Source organism: Symphalangus syndactylus, chromosome 13 (genome assembly GCF_028878055.3).
Source record: "Symphalangus syndactylus isolate Jambi chromosome 13, NHGRI_mSymSyn1-v2.1_pri, whole genome shotgun sequence".
NCBI lineage: Eukaryota > Metazoa > Chordata > Mammalia > Primates > Hylobatidae > Symphalangus > Symphalangus syndactylus.
This window is the reverse complement of record NC_072435.2, coordinates 34,058,890-34,076,002: the sequence shown is the minus strand read 5'-3', so window position 1 is coordinate 34,076,002 and position 17,113 is coordinate 34,058,890. Positions and strand designations below refer to the sequence as shown.

The following is a 17,113-nucleotide window of genomic DNA, read 5'->3' as shown; positions in this document are numbered from 1 at the left end:
AAAGTGTCCCAATTAAAAGAGCTGGAGTGGCTGGGTGCAGTGGCTCATGCCTGTAGTCCCAGCACTTTGGGAGGCCAAGGCAGGTAGATTGCTTGAGTCCAGGGGTTCAAGTCCAGCCTGGGCAACATGGCACTACCTGTCTCTGCAAAATGAAAATAAAAAATTACCCAGGCATGGTGGTGTGTGCCTGTAACCCCAGCTACTTGGGAGGCTGAGGTGGGAGCATTGCTTGAGCCCAGGAACACAAGGCTGCGTTGAGTTGTGATGGTGCCACTGCACTCCAGCCTGGGTGACAAGAGTAAAACCCTGTCTTAATAATAATAATAATAATAATAATAATAATAATAATAAGCTGTGGCTGGGCATGGTGGTTCATGCCTATAATCCCAGTACTTTGGGAGGCCAAGGTGGGCAGATCATCTGAGGTCAGGAGTTCGAGACCAGCCTGGCCAACATGGTGAAACCCCGTCTCTACTAAAAATAGAAAAATTAGCCAGGCGTGGTAGTGTGAGCCTGTGCTCCTGCTACTCAGGAGGCTGACGCAGGAGAATTGCTTGAATTCGGGAGGCAGAGGTTGCAGTGAGCTGAGATCACGCCACTGCACTACAGCCTGGATGACACAGCAAGACTCTATCTCAAAAAATAAAAATAAAAAATAAATTAATAATAATAATAATGGGCTGGATTAGTGGAACATGCCTGTAGTCCCAGCTACTCAGGAGGCTGAGGTAGGAGGATTGCTTGAGCCTGGGAGGCAAGGCTGCAGTGAGCTGTGATGGCGCCATTGCACTCCGGCATGGGTGACACAGTAAGACTCTGTCTCAAAATAATAATAAAAGAGCTGGACTGGTGGCACACACTTCTAATCCCAGCTACTTGGGGAAGCTGAAGTGAGAGGATTGCTTGAACCCACGAGTTCGAGGCTGCAGTGAGCTATGATCATGCTACTGCACTCCAGCCTGGGCAACAGAGCAAGACCCCATCTCCAGAAACAAAAACTGGACAATGATTCAATCAGTTGGTCATTCACTTGGTGCCCCACTCACCAGCAACTGGCTTTGTTTGGGGTTCAGGCAGGTGTCAGTATTCTAGTCTCCAGTTCCCTCCCTCAGGGTCTGAACCACACATGGGCTTGCAGGCAGGGAGGGTGGGCCCCCTAGATGCCCAGCAGAGGTCTTGCCCACCTTGGAAGTTCTGCGTGTTGTGGCGGAGCTTTGCAAAAACCTTATTTCGAGCATCCAGGAGCTTCATGGCTCTCTGCACCTCCCTGCTTTTGGGGTTCCCACACACCTTCCTGTGTCTCTTGGGGAGGTAGAATCTGTGGTGAGCAGAGGGGGGTGCCCAGGTTAGGGTGTAGGCTGGGAGCAAGGCTGTGTGTGCACCCCACCCCCCCAGCCCCCACGGCCCCACTCACATCGCAGCAGGCAGATTGCAGCTCCCGCTCACCTCCTGGATCCGGTAAGTCCAGGCGCGCCGGAGCACAGCCCACCCAATGGGGTAGTGGTAGGCCAGGCAGCAGTCCTCAAAGACACCTGCAACCACACAGCCACCCAGACACTCGCATCCTTGCATGCGAACTTGGCGGGGCCAGCCACAGGCAAGGGCACCTGTCTGCATACCTGTCTGCTCACACCACAACCCTTCCAGGCCCGGCAGAGGCTGAGAAACAGCCTTAGGAAAAAAAAAAAAGCCTCCTGGCTCACCCCTTAGCCCTGGATATTGGGACAGCCAGAAGTTGGAGAGGACCCTTGGGTCCCGGCTGGGAAGTGTGTGGAACCAGCAAATGAATGGACCAAGGCCACCTCTACTCTTGCTCTGGGGAAAAGAGTGACTTACAGTGCAGGTGTACTGTGAAGAGGGGCCAACACCACCCCTCCCCAGCCAAGTTCTACCCGCCTAAAAATGAGCTGATTGGCGGCTCAGCACGGTGGCTCATGCCTGTAAACCCAGCACTTTGGGAGGCCGAGGTGGGCAGATCGATTGAGGTCAGGAGTTCAAGACCAGCCTGGAAAACATGGTGAAACCCCGTCTCTACTAAAAATACAAAAATTGGCCAGGTGCGGTGGCTCATGCCTGTAATCTTAGCACTTTGGGAGGCTGAGGTGGGTGGATCACCTGAGGTCAGGAGTTTGAGACCAGCCTGGCCAATATGGTGAAACCCCATCTCTACTAAAAAACACAAAAATTAGGCCAGGCGTGGTGGCTCATGCCTTTAATCCCAGCATTTTGGGAGGCTGAGGCGGGCAGATCACGAGGTCAGGAGATCGAGACCATCTTGGCTAACACGGTGAAACCCTGTCTCTACTAAAAATATAAAAATTAGCTGGGCATGGTGGTGGGTGCCTGGAGTCCCAGCTACTTGGGAGGCTGAGGCAGGAGAATGGCGTGAACCTGGGAGGCGGAGCTTGCAGTGAGCCGAGATCGCGCCACTGCACTCCAGCCTGGGCGACAGAGTGAGACACTGTCTCAAAAAAAAAAAAAAAAAAAAAAAATTAGCCAGGTATGGTGGTGGGCGCCTTTTTTTTTTTTTTTCAGAGTCACTCTGTCGCCCAGGCTGGAGTGCAGTGGCTCAATCTCAGCTCACTGCAACCTCCGCCTCCCGGGTTCAAGCGATTCTCCTGCCTCAGCCTCCCGAGTAGCTGGGATTACAGGCGCCCACCACCACGACTAGCTAATTTTTGTATTTTTAGTAGAGACAGGGTTTCACCCTGTTGGCCAGGATGGTCTTGATCTCTTGACCTCATGATCCACCCGCCTTGGCCTCTCAAAGTGCTGGGATTACAGGCATGAGCCACTGTGCCCAGCTGATAGTGGGCACTTTTAATCCCAGCTACTCCAGAGGCTGAGGCAGGAGAATCACTTGAACCCAGGAGGTGGAGGTTGCAGTGAGCCAAGATCGCGCCATTGCACTCCAGCCTAGGCGACAATAGCAAAACTCTGTCTCAGTGAAACAGAACACCAACCAAGCAAACAAAAAATTGTTTTAATACAAAGTAAAGAGCTCTCAGTAAATGCCAATTGTCTAGACAAGCAGAGATGAAACACACAGATGAATTAGACCTAGTGTTGTCTTCAGGGAGCTCCTGGGAAATTGACCTCTGCAGAAAGGGGGAAGCACAGGCACTGTGGGGGGTGCCCAGAAGAGGGGGTGATGCTGCCAGAAAGTTCTGGGGCGATGAGCAGGTGGAATGAATGGGCCGAGGATGAGCTGATGAGATAGTGGTGGAAGCTGGGGCGCAATTCTCTGCCTAAATGGCCTTTGGTGTTCTCTGCAATCCCACCTCTGCCAGAATTAACCTCCAGAGGCTGAGTCTGAGTCCCAGCAGAGTCCAGCCCAGCAGGAGCAGGGAGAGGAAGGACTCGAGCCCTCCAGGTGTCTCCCAACCTCGGCCTCTGAGGGCAAGGGGCAGCGCATTCTGTTGGAACCTCGGGCTGCAGTGCCAGGCAGGTAGTTCCCAAGGCTGGGGGCCAGGATCAAAGGGCCGGGTTGGGCCTGGCTCCGATAGCAAAACAATCAGACCACAGCCCAACTCCCTTCCCGGGCAAAGGCTAAGGACTTGGACCATCAGACCCAGCCGAGGGCCAGGTGGGGCAGGTGGGGGCAGACAGGGAAGGAGGGTGGGGCCCTGGGTCTGCCACCCAGCCAGGGACCCTGCTTTGGCCAGCTGCTGAAACTCAGAGGATGTAGGACCCAGTGTCAGGGCTCCTGTGGGAACACCCCAGGCCCAGGGACCGTCCTTTGGCGACTGAAATCCTCAAGTGCCTGCTCTGCGGTAGGGAGTGGGGAAGAAGGAAAGAGTTCCCTATTAAAAACAGGAACAGTTATCATTGCCGCTGCCAGACATGAGGCCTAGTCTTCTGCAGGCATGAGCTCACTGGACCCTCAAGACAGAGCCATGCAGTGGGAATTTTAGATTCCCACGTTGCAGCTGAGGAAATGGAGCCTCCTAAAGGTTTAGGAAGCCAGGCACAGTGGCTCATACCTGTAATCCTAGCACTTTGGGAGGCCGAGGCAGGCGGATCACTTGAGATCAGGAGATCGAGACTACTCTGGCCAACATAGTGAAACCCCATCTCTACTAAAAAATACAAAAATTAGCTGGGCATGGTAGCACACGCCTGTAGTCCCAGCTACTTGGGAGGCTGAGGCAGAAGGATTGCTTGAGCCCAGGAGGCGGAGGTTGCAGTGAGCCAGGATCGCGCCACTGCACTCCAGCCAGGGCGACAGAGTGAGACTCTGTCTCAAAAAAAAAAAAAAAAAAAAAAAAAAAGGTTTAGGAGCAACTACCTCTCAGCTGGACTGCATGGAGGGACCAGGATGGGAATCCACTCCCGTCAGTCTCCAGGGCCCTGATCTCCAACTCCACCCCTGGCTCGGCAGGATTAGGATTCTACAGTATATCCCTGGCAGTAACTGGCTTTGCCCGCAGCTAGAAGCCACTCTCTGCTCCCTCACATCTTTAGGAGTCTTGCAAAGGACTCCATGGGGCTCTCGAAGAAGGAACTGGGGACCCTCCATCTCCCCGACCCCATCCCAGGAACTACCCAAACGCCAGGAGTTCCTGCGTGCCAAGAGCAGGAGAATTCAGTGGAGATGGGATTGGGGAGACTTCTGGAGGAGATAAGAGACAAAAGGGGTGGGGTGGGGGCATGGGGAGAGGGGCACTTGGGGGTAGGCATTGCCGAACACAGTACCTTGGGTGTGGACAGCAGGGGCCCAGGCTCCCAGGAAGCCGGCCACCAGGCAGGCCAGGAGCCACAGGTTCATGCTGCAGGCGGGTCCTCCTCCCTGGGCACCTGGACGAATAACGGGGCCACCTGGGGTCGTGGAGGGAAGTGGTGAGGACTGAGGAAGAGGAGGGGAGTGGGTACTGGGAACACCCCCATCTTAAGCCCCAGGCATATGGCAAGGGAAGGAGGTTGTATAAAATGGGAACAAGTTGTGCTGGAGGGACAAGCTGCTCATCTCAGTCATGTTCAAGGAAAAGACTCACCGATATCCACTGGGTCAAGGGAGCTGATGCCCGCCGGGCTGTATGCCAAGCTGTCCCATCTGCAGGACCAACACGCTGAGCTTCACTCTTTATAGACAGAGCCCCACCCAGCCACCCCCTGCCTGCCCTCCTCCCTTCCTCCTCCTCCACCTGCACTCTCAGCCTCTGGAATTCTCCCTCCTCTACAGCAAGCTCCAACCTCGACCCACAGGCCCCCCTGCCTCCCCACTCCCCATCCCAGGCCTCCCAGCCAGCACCCCTACTGTCTCCAGAAAGGGCCCTTTTTCCCCTGTTTCCCTCACCTGCACACGCCTGGTGGACACTGGCTGCCTGCAAACAAGGCTCAGACTGACTTGAACCCCCAAAGCAAGCCCTTACCTTCACGCCCCCCCCGCCCTCAAGCTACCTGTTCCCTGGCGGGTCCCTGACTTCACTCCATTTCCCTCTCCTTCCACACCATGGTTTGGTAACTTAGCATGTCACAGAAATCCTCTGGTTGTGATCACAGGCAAATCCATAGAAACAGAAAGTAAATTAGCGGTGGCCATAGGATGGGGGGAGGGGAGAATGAAGGAGTGACTGCGAGAGGGTATGGGTTTCCTTTTGTTCTGAAATTAGATGAGAGTGATGGTTACATAACTCTATGAATATAGTCAGCATAGCACAATGGTGCACCTCCTACCGGTGAACAACCCCAACAAGAAAGAAACTGTCTAGGCCAGGCACGGTGGCTCGTGTCTGTAAGCCCAACAGTTTGGGAGGCTGAGGCCAGAGGATCACTTGAGCCCAGGAGCTCAAGACCACTCCGGGCAACATAGAGAGACCTGTGTCACTACAAAAATTTTTTAAAAATTAGCCCAACGTAGTAGTGTGTACCTGTAGTCCCAGCTACTCAGGAGGCTGAGGTGGGAGGATTGCTTGAGCCCGGGAGGTTGAGGCTGCAGTGAGCTGTGATCATGCCACTGCACTCCAGCCTGGGCAACAGAGCAAGACCCTGTCTCAAAAAATGGAAAAAAAAAAACGGTGGCCGGACACAGTGGCTTACACATGTAATACCAGCACTTTGGGAGGCCAAGGCGAGCGGATCCTCTGAGTTCAGGAGTTCGAGACCAGCCTGGCCAACATGGCAAAACCCCATCTCTACTAAAATTACAAAAATTAGCCGAGTGTGATGGGGGGCACCTGTAATTCCAGCTACTCATGAGGCTGAGGCAGGAGAATCACTTGAACCCGGGAGGTGGACGTTGCAGTGAGCCGAGATTGTGCCACTTCATTCCAGCCTGGGCGACGAGTGAAACTCTGTCTCAAAAAAAAAAAAAAAAAGGAAATAAAAAATGGAAGAAATGTTTTGTTTTTGGAAGAAAAGCCAGGAGCCCCAGGTAGCCATGCCCTCAGGAAGCAAAGCAACATTCACCGAGAAGGCATGTCTTTTTTTTTTTTTTTTTCTGAGACGGAGTCTCGCTCTTTTGCCCAGGCTGGAGTGCAGTGGCGCTATCTTGGCTCACTGCAAGCTCCATCTCCCGGGTTCACGCCATTCTCCTGCCTCAGCCTCCCGAGTAGCTGGGACTACAGGCGCCCGCCACCGCGCCCGGCTAATTTTTTGTATTTTTAGTGGAGACGAGGTTTCACCGTGTTAACTAGGATGGGAGAAGGCATATCTTCTTTCCCTGGGGCAGCAGGACCCACCCAGGACACAGGGACTAGGGAAGACACGAGGTGAAGATTAGGGAGGGCGAAAGGAGCGCTGCAGAGGCCGCACAGCTGATTGCTTTAAACTTTTTATCGCCTGCATCCATAGCTACATCTGACCTCTGTGGGTATTTATCACACCCTGAACTCCTTTCTCATTTCTGCCCTTCCACTAGGAGCCCAGAGGCGGCGGCCCCTAGCCTACTTCCCTGTCCCAAACCACATGGCCGGGTGGGTGGGGCTTAGAGCTGGGGCCGGGCCTGGTGGGTGTGGCTTCTAGCCGGGGACGTGACTAGGTAAATGACACTTGGAGCCCAGGCGCAGGGATGGGTGGGCGTGGCTTATGGCTATGGACCGAGCTTGCTATATAGCTCAGAGTCAGGGGCAGGGCAGAGTGAGTGGGATTTATGACAGTGGGCGGAGCCTGACATATGGCGCTTACGGCAAGGGCCGGGCTTTGTAGGAGGGGCTTGGACTGGGGCGGGGCTTGAACGGTCAGCCCCGCCCCACCAGAGCAGCTAAGACGCGCCGGGGGCAGGTGCTCTCACCCGTCCCGTTGCTGCGGCCAGTGGCAGCCCACGGGCCCGGGCGCTGTTCCAGTTCCTCCGCCTCTTGCTCTGGGTGGGTGAGGCTGGACCAGGACGCGGCTCCGCGTGGCTGCGAGCGTGGGGAAGCGGCGTGGCGGGCTGGGGCCAGCCTCTCCGCTACGGCCCACTGCCCCCTACCTTCCCAGCCCGCGGGCCGCAGCCAAGACGGTGTTGCCCAGACTTGGGGGAGGTCCCCAACGTGAGTCTCCATCCCTGTCTCACCCCTCACTGTTTCTTCCGCCGGCAGCCTTCGCGGGAAGGAGGGGTTCCCAGTAAGGGGGCCCTCCAGGGACTAGCATGCAAGGTGCACTGGGGTGGGCGCGCTGGGGACCTGGGACCCAGGGGTTGGAACAAGAGATGGGATGATCCGGCATTTGAGGCCCCGAATTAAAACCCGGAGTTCTGAGGACCACAGCTGCTGTGAGTAAAGGCCAGACCTTCACAGTCGGGGCTGGACTGGCCTCTTCCACTCCTGCAGCAGCTGGGGGCATTAAGAGTAATCCGCTATCGGCCGGGAGCAGTGGTTCACACTTGTAATCCCAGCACTTTGGGAGGCCGAGGCGGGCGGATCACCCGAGGTCAGGAGTTCCAGATCAGCCTGGCCAACATGGTGAAACCCCATCTCTACTAAAAATACAAAAAAAAAAAATAGCCGGGCATGGTGGTGCACACCTGCAATTCCAGCTACTTGGGAGGCTGAGGCAGGAGAATTGCTTGAACCCAGGAGGTGGAAGTTGCAGTGAGCCAAGATCTTGCCATTGCACTCCAGCCTGGGCGACAAGAGCAAAACTCCATCTTATAAAAATAAATAAATAAATAAAAGAGTAATCTGCTATCAGCACGGATCCTCTTCTCCGCCGGTGTGAAATCAGCACAGCTGGGGATAACAAGTGCCCCCCCACACCGACTTCCGTTCTGCATCTCTGATGATGGGAGCAGTTGAGGGTGGTCTGCATCCTGTAGCTCAGGTAAATTCAGAGACTAATACCCCAGAACCTGCAGGGTTGGGCGGGCAGGCAGGTGTCTTTCTAGACAAGCCCATTTGGTTGCAGTGGCCAGGTGGTGGGCAGAGGCGATGAGATGTTCTGGGAAGCCTGCACCAGCCACCACCACCTCTGCCCCACCCAGTGGCAGGCACCTCTAGTGGGATGAAGGATGCTCCTGGGTGCTCACCATTGGCCCAACTGTACAAAGGAGGAGACTGAGGGTCAGAGAAGCCAAGTTACTTACTTTTTTTGTTGGCCAGGAAAATCTAATTTTTATTTCTTAAATACTATGAAGAAAAGGACAGTCCCCCAATGGGGAAGCACCATAGAGCAGATGCCTGGGAGGTCATTGGCAAAGGCGCAGGGGCACTGGGAGAACACTATGGGCAGAAGTGGGGGTCCTCCTGTAGTCACTTTTGCATATCAGACCCCAGCTTCCTGCAGCTCTTCTGAACTCTGGTGCCTCCAGGTCCCTGATGAGACTCTTGGCTTCTCATGAACCCCCACTGCCCTGCATGGTCACGAGTCTGGTAGGGAGCAATCCACACCCCAGGAGCCCCGTCTGCCAGGCCTGGACTCCCGTTGTGCCCACAGCTGCCTCTTTTTTTTTTTTTTTTTTTGAGACAGAGTCTTGCTCTGTTGCCCAAGCTGGAGTGCAGTGGCACAATCTTGGCTTACTGCAACCTCCACCTCCTGGGTTGAAGCGATTCTCCTGCCTCAGCCTCCCGAGTAGCTGGGACTACAGGTGCCTGCCCACCATGCCTGGCTAATTTTTGTATTTTTAGTAGAGACCATATTTCACTATGTTGCCCAGGCTGGTCTCGAACTCCTGACCTCAAGTGACCTGCCCACCTTGGCCTCCCAAAGTGCTGGGATTATAGGCTTGAGCCACCATGCCCAGCCTCCAGTTACCTCTTTTTAAAGAGAATTTGGTTATTTGAAAGATCTTTCTTCTTTTTTATGTAGGCATTTATTTATTGCTATAAACTTCCCTCTTAGAATCACTTTTGCTGCATTCATTGGTTTAGGTATATTGTATGTCCATTTCAGTTTGTCTCAAGTTTTTTATTGTTGTTGTTTCTGTTTGTTTTGTTTTTAGAGACAGATCTCCCTCTATCACCCAGGCTGAGTGCAGTGGTACAATCGTAGCTCACTGCAGCCTCCAACTCAAGTGTTCCTCCCACCTTAGCCTCCCAAATAACTGGGACTACAGGTGAGCATCACCATGCCTGGCTAATTATTTTTATTTTTTGTAGAGATGTGGGGGGTCTCACTATGTTGCCCAGGCTGGTCTTGAACTTCTGGCCTCAGGTGATCCTCCTGCCTCAGCCACCAAAGTGTTGGGATTACAGGCGTGAGCCACTGCACCTAGCCTCAAGATATTTTTAAATTTCGTTTTAATTTCTTCTTTGACACATTGGTTGTTTAGGAGAGTGTTGTTTAATTTTCTCATGTGTGAATTTTCCAGAATTCCTCCTGTTATTGATTTCTAGTTTCATATCACTGTGGTCAGAAAAGATAATTGATATAATTGCAATCTTACATTTGTATTTTTTTGTTTTTGAGACAGAGTCTCGCCCTGTTGCCCAGGCTGGAGTGCAGTGGTACCATCTCAGCTCACTGCAAGCTCCGCCTCCTGGGTTCACGCCATTCTCCTGCCTCAGCCTCCCAAGTAGCTGGGACTACAGGTGCCTGCCACCACACCTGGCTAATTTTTTGTATTTTTAGTAGAGACGGGGTTTCACCATGTTGGTCAGGCTGGTCTCGATCTCCTGACCTCGTCATCCACCCACCTGGCCTCCCAAAGTGCTGGGATTACAGGTGTGAGCCACTGCACCCGGCAATCTTACATTTGTTTAGGCTTGCTTTGTGGTCTAACATGATCTATCCTGGAGTATGTCCCCTGTGCACTTGAGGAGAATGTGCATTCTGCTGCTGTCAAATAGAATGTTCAGAATATTCTACATAAGTCATTAGTTCCATTTGATCTACAGTATATTTCAAATCCAATGTTTCCTTACTGATTTTCTGCCTAGATCTGTTCATTGCTTTTTGTTTTGTTTGTTTAGACAGAGTCTCAGTCTGTCCACCAGGCTGGAGTACAGTGATGTTGTTATGGCTCACTGCAGCCTTGAACTCCTGGACTCCAGCAATCCTCCTGCCTCAGCCTCCCAAGTAGCTGAGACTACAGATATGCACCACCACACCCCACAAATATATATTTTTAATTTTGTGGCCTGTTGCCCAGGCTGGTGTTCATTGTTGAAAGTGCAGTACTATTCCTGTATTGCAGTTCAGATCTATTCATATTTCCTTTATATATATTTCCTTTATATATTTAGGTGCTCTGATGTTGGGTGCATATATATATAATTGTTTTATCCTCTTGATGAACTGACCCCTTTTTCACTCTATAATGACCTTCTTCCTCTCATGTTAGAGTTTTGACTTAAAAAATATTTTATCTGATACAAGTATAGCTACCCCGATCTCTTTTGGTTTTCATTTTCAAAGAATATCTTTTTGCCTCCCTTCACTTTCAGTCTATGTGTGTCTTTAAACCAGCTGCGTCTTGCTTTGGTCTAGATGCACAGTGGTTGCCCAGCAACCAGAGGAAGAGAAGGAGGAGGAGGAGCAGGAGGAGAAGGAGGAGAAGGAGGAGGGGGAGGAGAAGGAGGAGGAGGAGAAGGAGGAGGGGAAGGAGAAGGAGGAGGGGGAGGGGAAGGAGGAGGGGGAGGAGAAGGAGGAGGAGGAGAAGGAGGAGAAGGAGAAGGGGGGAGAAGGAGGAGGGGGAAGAGGAGCAGGAGGGGGAAGAGGAGGAGGAGGGGGAAGAGGAGGAGGAGGGGAAGAAGAGGAAGAGGGGGAAGAGGAAGAGAAGAAGGAGGAGGGGGAAGAGGAGAAGGGGGAGGAGGAAAAGGGGGAAGAGGAAGGGGAGGAGGAAAAGGGGGAAGAGGAAGGGGAGGAGGAAAAGGGGGAGGAGGAAGGGGAGGAGGAAAAGGGGGAGGAGGAAGGGGAGGAGGAGGAGGAGGGGGAGGAGGAGGAGGAAGGAAGAAGGGTTTTTCCAGGATGTCTTGCAAGCCCTTGGCCTGATGTTGGAGAATTTGGTTAACTCTAACCTGAACCCTAAGTCCCTGATGTAGCTGGCTCTGCTGGCTCCTGGAAAGTCAGTTCTGAGGGGCTCCCCACCCCAGGCTAACCTGAGGCCTCTGTCTTCCAGGGGACAGCTGTAGCAGTGGCCTGGGCAGGGGCGGTGGTTCTCCAGAGGGATTCTGACTACTGGTATTACTGAGCTCATGACCTTGGCTTTCGTCCTTGTACTTGTCCTGCCCCTGCAGGTTGTGCGGGGGCCAGACAGCTGGGAAGAGTGACTGCCTGATCCTGGCCCTGCTGCCTAGGGCTGGAGGAGGGGTTGCTTGGAGAGAGAGGGTGGCAGGCCTTGGTGAGAGGGTCCCATAGGGTCCTGAGCCCCTCTTTGAATGTGCTGAGCTCCACTCACCCTTTCCACATCTGTTTTCTGAGTATCCCTTATGTTCCAGCCACATACTGGGCCCCAGGGTGACGGCAGTGAGCAAGCCGACACGTTGCAGCTATCAAAGATGATGGTGACTGGCTGGGTGTGGTGGCTCACCCCTATAATCCCAACACTTTAGGAAGCCAAGGCAAGAGGATCACTTGAGCCCAGGAGTTCGAAACCAGCCTGGGCAACATAGTAAGACGCGCATCTCTACAAAAAAAAAAATTTTTTTTTTTTTAAAATAGCCAGACAAAGTGACCCGCATCCATAGTCCCAGTTACTCAGGAGACTGGGGCAGGAGGATCGCTTGATCCCAGGAGTTCAAGGCTGCAGTGAGCTACGATTGCACCACTGCACTCCAGCCGGGGCGACTGAGTAAGAACTCATCTCAAAAAAAAAAAAAAAATGATGATGTTGATGTCACAGATGCCTCATGGAACATCTATGTGGGACCATTTATTATTTATTAAACAAACACTTATTGAGCACCCTCTATGTGCCCAGCACTGGGCTGGGTGCTGGGGACAAGCAGTGAAGGAGTCAGTCCCACGTGCTCAGTGCCTGGTAGCATCGCAGACAAGAGAAGCAGCAAGTAATGAAGCAAGACATTCAGATGTGACTTTCTGCTGACAAGGAAAAAAAAATTTAATTAAAAAAAATTTAAAAACAACTTTCAGATGAGGATCACTGTCACCAATGCGGGTGTGATTGGAAGAGGCTAGGGATGGGTTGGATGCGTTTGTTTTTTTTTTTTTTTTTTTTAATTGAGACGGGGTCTCACTCTGTTGCCCAGGCTGGAGTGCAGTGGTGTGATCTCAGCTCACTGCAACCTCCACCTCCTGGGCTCAAGTGATTCTCCCACTTCAGCCTCCTAAGTATTATAGGCATGTACCACCACGCCCAGCTAGTGGATGCCTTTAAAGAGAGTGGCTTGAGGTAACAAGAACCTTATTAGGTTAAAATTCATTCTTACTTTATAGGGAAAGAACAATCAACTGAGGCTGAGAGAGGTTACATTGCTTGACCAAGTAACTTGACTAAGTTGCTTGTCTCTAAATAAATTAATTGAGTAAATAAAAACAGGTGCCCCGTGATATGTGGGGAGCTGGAGACAGACGGCAGATAATATCACTCTCCAAGTGGCCCTCACAGCTAATAGGGGGATTTTTTTTTTCAAGATAATGTCTCTGATTTGTTTTTGTTTTTTTGTTGTTGTTGTTTTTGGTTTGTTTGTTTGTTTGTTTTTTGAGACAGAGTCTCTCTCTGTTGCCAAGGCTGGAGTGCAGTGGTGCGATCTTGGCTCACTGCAGCTTTTGTCTTCCAGGCTCAAGCAATTCTCCTGCCTCAGCCTCCCCAGTAGCTGGGATTATAGGCGCACACCACGCCCGGCTAATTTTTGTGTTTTTAGTAGAGATGGAGTTTCACCATGTTGGCCAGGCTGGTCTCGAACTCCTGACCTCAATTGATCCACTAACCTTGGCCTCCCAAATCGCTGGGATTACAGGCATGAACCACTGTGTCTGGCTGAGATAATGTTTCTGTTGCCCAGGCTGGAGTGCTGTGGTGCGATCATGGCTCTCTGCAGTCTTGACCTCTGGATTCAAGCGATTCCCCCGCCTCAGCCCCACAAGTAGCTGGGACTACAGGCACATGCCATCATGCCTGGCTAATTTTGTAACTTTTTGTAGAAACAAGGTCTCCCTATGTTGCCCAGGTTGATCTTGAACTCCTGGGCTCAAGGGATCCTCCCGCCTTGGCCTCCCAAAGTTCTGGGATTGCAGGCCTGAGCCACCTCGCTCGGCCTTAGGCTGCCACGCCTCCTGATCGGTGTCCTGGAGGAAAGTCTGCGTCAGGCTGTGGGGATGTGAAGGGCATCCCACCTGTCTCCAGGGGGACCTACAGCTGAATTGTGACCTGAAGGACAACCTGGTGTTAGTCAGAGATCAGCAGGGCAGGATGCTAGAGGGAACTGCCAAGTGCAGAGTATCTGGGGCAGGAGGTGTGGGGGTGGATAGCGGAAGATGAGGTAGGCGGGGAGAAGCTATTTGGAGCCTCACGTGCCAAGCCCAGAAGGGCGACCTTCATCCAGAGGCCATGAAGGAGCTGCCAAAAAGATTTGTTTATTTTTATTTATTTATTTTTTTTGAGACAGAGTCCTGCTCTGCAGCCCAGGCTGGAGTGCAGTGGCGTGATCTCGGCTCACTGCAACCTCTGCCTCTTGGGTTCAAGCAATTCTCCTGCCTCAGCCTCCCGAGTAGCTGGGATTACAGATGCATGCCATCACACAGAGCTAATTTTTGTCTTTTTGGTAGAGACAGGGTTTCACCATGTTGGCCAGGCTGGTCTCGAACTCCTGACCTCAGGTGATCCGCCTGCCTCGGCCTCCCAAAGTGCTGGGATTACAGGCGTGAGCCACCGCACCCACCCTGAATAGATGTATTTAGCCAGGGGAGGGTTATGGTCAAGTCTGCGTCTGAGCTCTGCCAAGGTCATCTGGAAGATGCCGCAGAGGGTGAGGTGAGGGCAGGGAGATTCAACAGCCCAGGCATGGTAGGGCATGGTAGTGTGAACCTGTTGTCACAGCTATTCGGGAGGCTGAGGCAAGAGGACTGCTTGAGCTTAGGAGTTCAAGATTGCAGAGGGCTATGATTGCACCACAGCACTCCAGCCTGGGCGACAGTTAGACTCTGCCTCTGAAAAAAATAAAAACAGGGTGGGGCGCAGTGGCTCACACCTGTAATCCCAGTACTTTGGGAGGCCAAGGTGAGTGGATCACCTGAGGTCAGGAGTTCAAGACCAGCCTGGCCAACATGGTGAAACCCCTGTCTCTACCAAAAATACAAAAATTAGCCAGGCATGGTAACGGGTGCCTGTAATCCTAGCTACTCGGGAGGCTGAGGCAGGAGAATCACTTGAACCTGGGAGGTGGAGGTTGCAGTGAGCCAAGATTGTGCCCCTGCACTGCAGCCTGGGTGACAGAGCGAGACTCAGCCTCAAAAAAATTAATTAATTAATTAAAAATAAAAAAAAGAAAGTGGCATTCTAGACCCACTGGGTGAAGGTGGGCAGATCCTAGAATTAGGTCTCTGTTTCTGGAATGACGGGGGCGATCTGAGCCGCCTCCTTAGCTCCCTGGAGAATCAGACAAACCTCCCTCCCACTGCTACCTACTTCTCAAATGTGGGAACCCTGGCAGTCCAGTAGGGCGGCCATGCATACAAAGGGAACGCAGGAGGCTGTCAGTGCCTATAGGATTAGGGAGCCTGTCTGCTCTTTCACCTCTGCTCCTCCAACCCGTCTCTTGTGGTTCTTTTTCTGTTTTGTTTTTTGGTTTTTTTTTTTTGAGATGGAGTCTCACTCTGTTGCCCAGGCTGGAGTGCAGTGGCGCAATCTCGGCTCACTGCAAGCTCCGCCTCCTGGGTTCACACCATTCTCCTGCCTTAGCCTCCTGAGTAGCTGGGACTACAGGTGCCCGCCACCATGCCCAGCTAATTTCTTTTTGTATTTTTAGTAGAGACGGGGTTTCACCGTGTTAGCCACGATGGCTACGATCTCCTGACCTCGTGATCTGCCCACCTCGGCCTCCCAAAGTGCTGGGATTACAGGCGTGAGCCACCGCGCCTGGCCTGTTTTTGCTTTTTTAAGACAGATTCTTGCTCTGTTGCCCAGGCTAGAGTGCAGTGGCAGGATCTTGGCTCACTGCAACCTCCACCTCCTGGGTTCAAGTGATTTTCCTGCCTCAGCCTCCCGAGTAGCTGGGATTACAGGTGCGCACCACCACATCTGGCTAATTTTTGTATTTTTAGTAGAGATGGGGTTTCACCATGTTGGCCAGGCTGGTCTCAAATGCCTGACCTCGTGATCCACCTGCCTCAGCCTCCTAAAGTGCTGGGATTACAGGCATGAGCCACCATGCCCGGCCAATTTTTTCTTTTTTCTTTTGAGACAGAGTCTCGCTCTGTCACCCAGGCTGGAGTGCAGTGGCGTGATCTCAGCTCACTGCAAGCTCTGCCTCCCAGGTTCATGATATTCTCCTGCCTCAGCCTCCCAAGTAGCTGGGACTACAGGCCCCCGCCACCATGCCCAGCTAATTTTTTGTATTTTTAGTAGAGACGGGGTTTCACCGTGTTAGCCAGGATGGTCTCAATCTCCTGACCTCATGATCCGCCCACCGCGGCCTCCTAAAGTGCTGGGATTACAGGCATGAGCCACCGTAGCCTGGCCAATTTTTTTGTTTTTAGAGACAGGGTCTCACTCTGTCGCCCAGGCTGGAGTGCTGGTGTTATCACAGCTTGCTGGAGCCTCCAACTCCTGGGCTCAGATGATCTGCCCACTTTAGCCTCCCACAGTGCTGGGATTACCAGCATGAGCCACCTTGTCTGGCCTCTCCTGGTTGTTCTAAGCACATGGATTAAGATCTGCCAGTTGCCCACTCAGTCCTGGGGGTGAGGTGCTGGAGAGGAGGCTGGGGAGGGAGACTGGGTCACCACGGTTCCTCTTTCCTGCCTCTTCTCTCATGGTACCTGCTGTTCCCCTAGGGCTCTCACCTCCACTTGCCTCCTGCTGAGCCTTTGCCCTAGCAGAGCACTCTGCCTGGCAAGCCCTCACTCTGCCCATCTCCAGGCAGCCAGCATGGCTGGGATTATGTATTCAGCTTCTGAGCTCTGACACCCTGTCACCCTGGGCCACATGTTGGGACCGCCTTATTCTTTTTTTTTTTTTTTTTGAGACAGAGTCTCGCTTTTTCGATCAGGCTGGAGTGCGGTGGCGCGATCTCGACTCACTGTAACCTCTGCCTCCCGGTTTCAAGCAATTCTGTGCCTCAGCCTCCTGAGCAGCTGGGACTACAGGTGCCCACCACCACGCCTGGCTAGTTTTTGTGTTTTTCGTAGAGACGGGGTTTCACCATCTTGGCCATGCTGGTCTCAAGTCCTGACCACGTGATCCACCCACCTCAGCCTCCCAAAGTGCTGGGGTTATAGGCGTGAGTCACCTGCCTGGCTGGGACTGCCCTATTCATCTCTGTCTGCCCCTGAAATCCTATCGTGTACGTGCCTCCACTTCAAGGCCATCAAATCTCATGGAAGGGATGTATTTCAGTCATCCCTTTGCCTGTGATGTTCCCCTTTCCCACAAACAGAGTCTGAGCAAGCACCTCAGACTTGAGAGTGGACCAAGCCTCCTTGCTGCAGGCCCCCATGTGTCCAAGGGAGCTCTTACTTTGTCCAGCCCTTCACAGGCCTATAAACTCTTCTCAGGACTGGCCAGGTGCAGTGGCTCACGCCTGTAATCCCAGCACTTTGGGAGACCGAGGTGGGTGGATCACTTGAGGTCAGGAGTTCA

The 17,113-nt window shown here is 52.8% G+C and overlaps 1 protein-coding gene across 6 annotated transcripts in view; it reads right to left on the bottom strand.

Annotated features, from left to right (window-relative positions):
- The window catches only part of CCL25 (C-C motif chemokine ligand 25), a 64,126-nt gene that overhangs the window by 4,844 nt on the left and 42,169 nt on the right, over nt 1-17,113 (bottom strand). For 2 of the 6 annotated variants that reach the window (XM_063615952.1, XM_063615953.1), the window contains exons 2-6: nt 6,177-6,293; nt 4,995-5,053; nt 4,696-4,818; nt 1,415-1,532; nt 1,185-1,318 (exon numbers count right to left, since the gene is read on the bottom strand). In XM_063615952.1, coding sequence (XP_063472022.1) covers nt 1,185-1,318; nt 1,415-1,532; nt 4,696-4,818; nt 4,995-5,053; nt 6,177-6,196 — 454 coding nt within the window. In that variant the 5' untranslated portion in view covers nt 6,197-6,293. Of the gene's footprint in view, nt 1-1,184; nt 1,319-1,414; nt 1,533-4,695; nt 4,819-4,994; nt 5,054-5,296; nt 5,325-5,400; nt 6,080-6,176; nt 6,294-17,113 lie in introns of those variants that run through there. The other 4 variants (XM_063615955.1, XM_055237529.2, XM_055237528.2 and 1 more) reach the window with 4 other exon arrangements.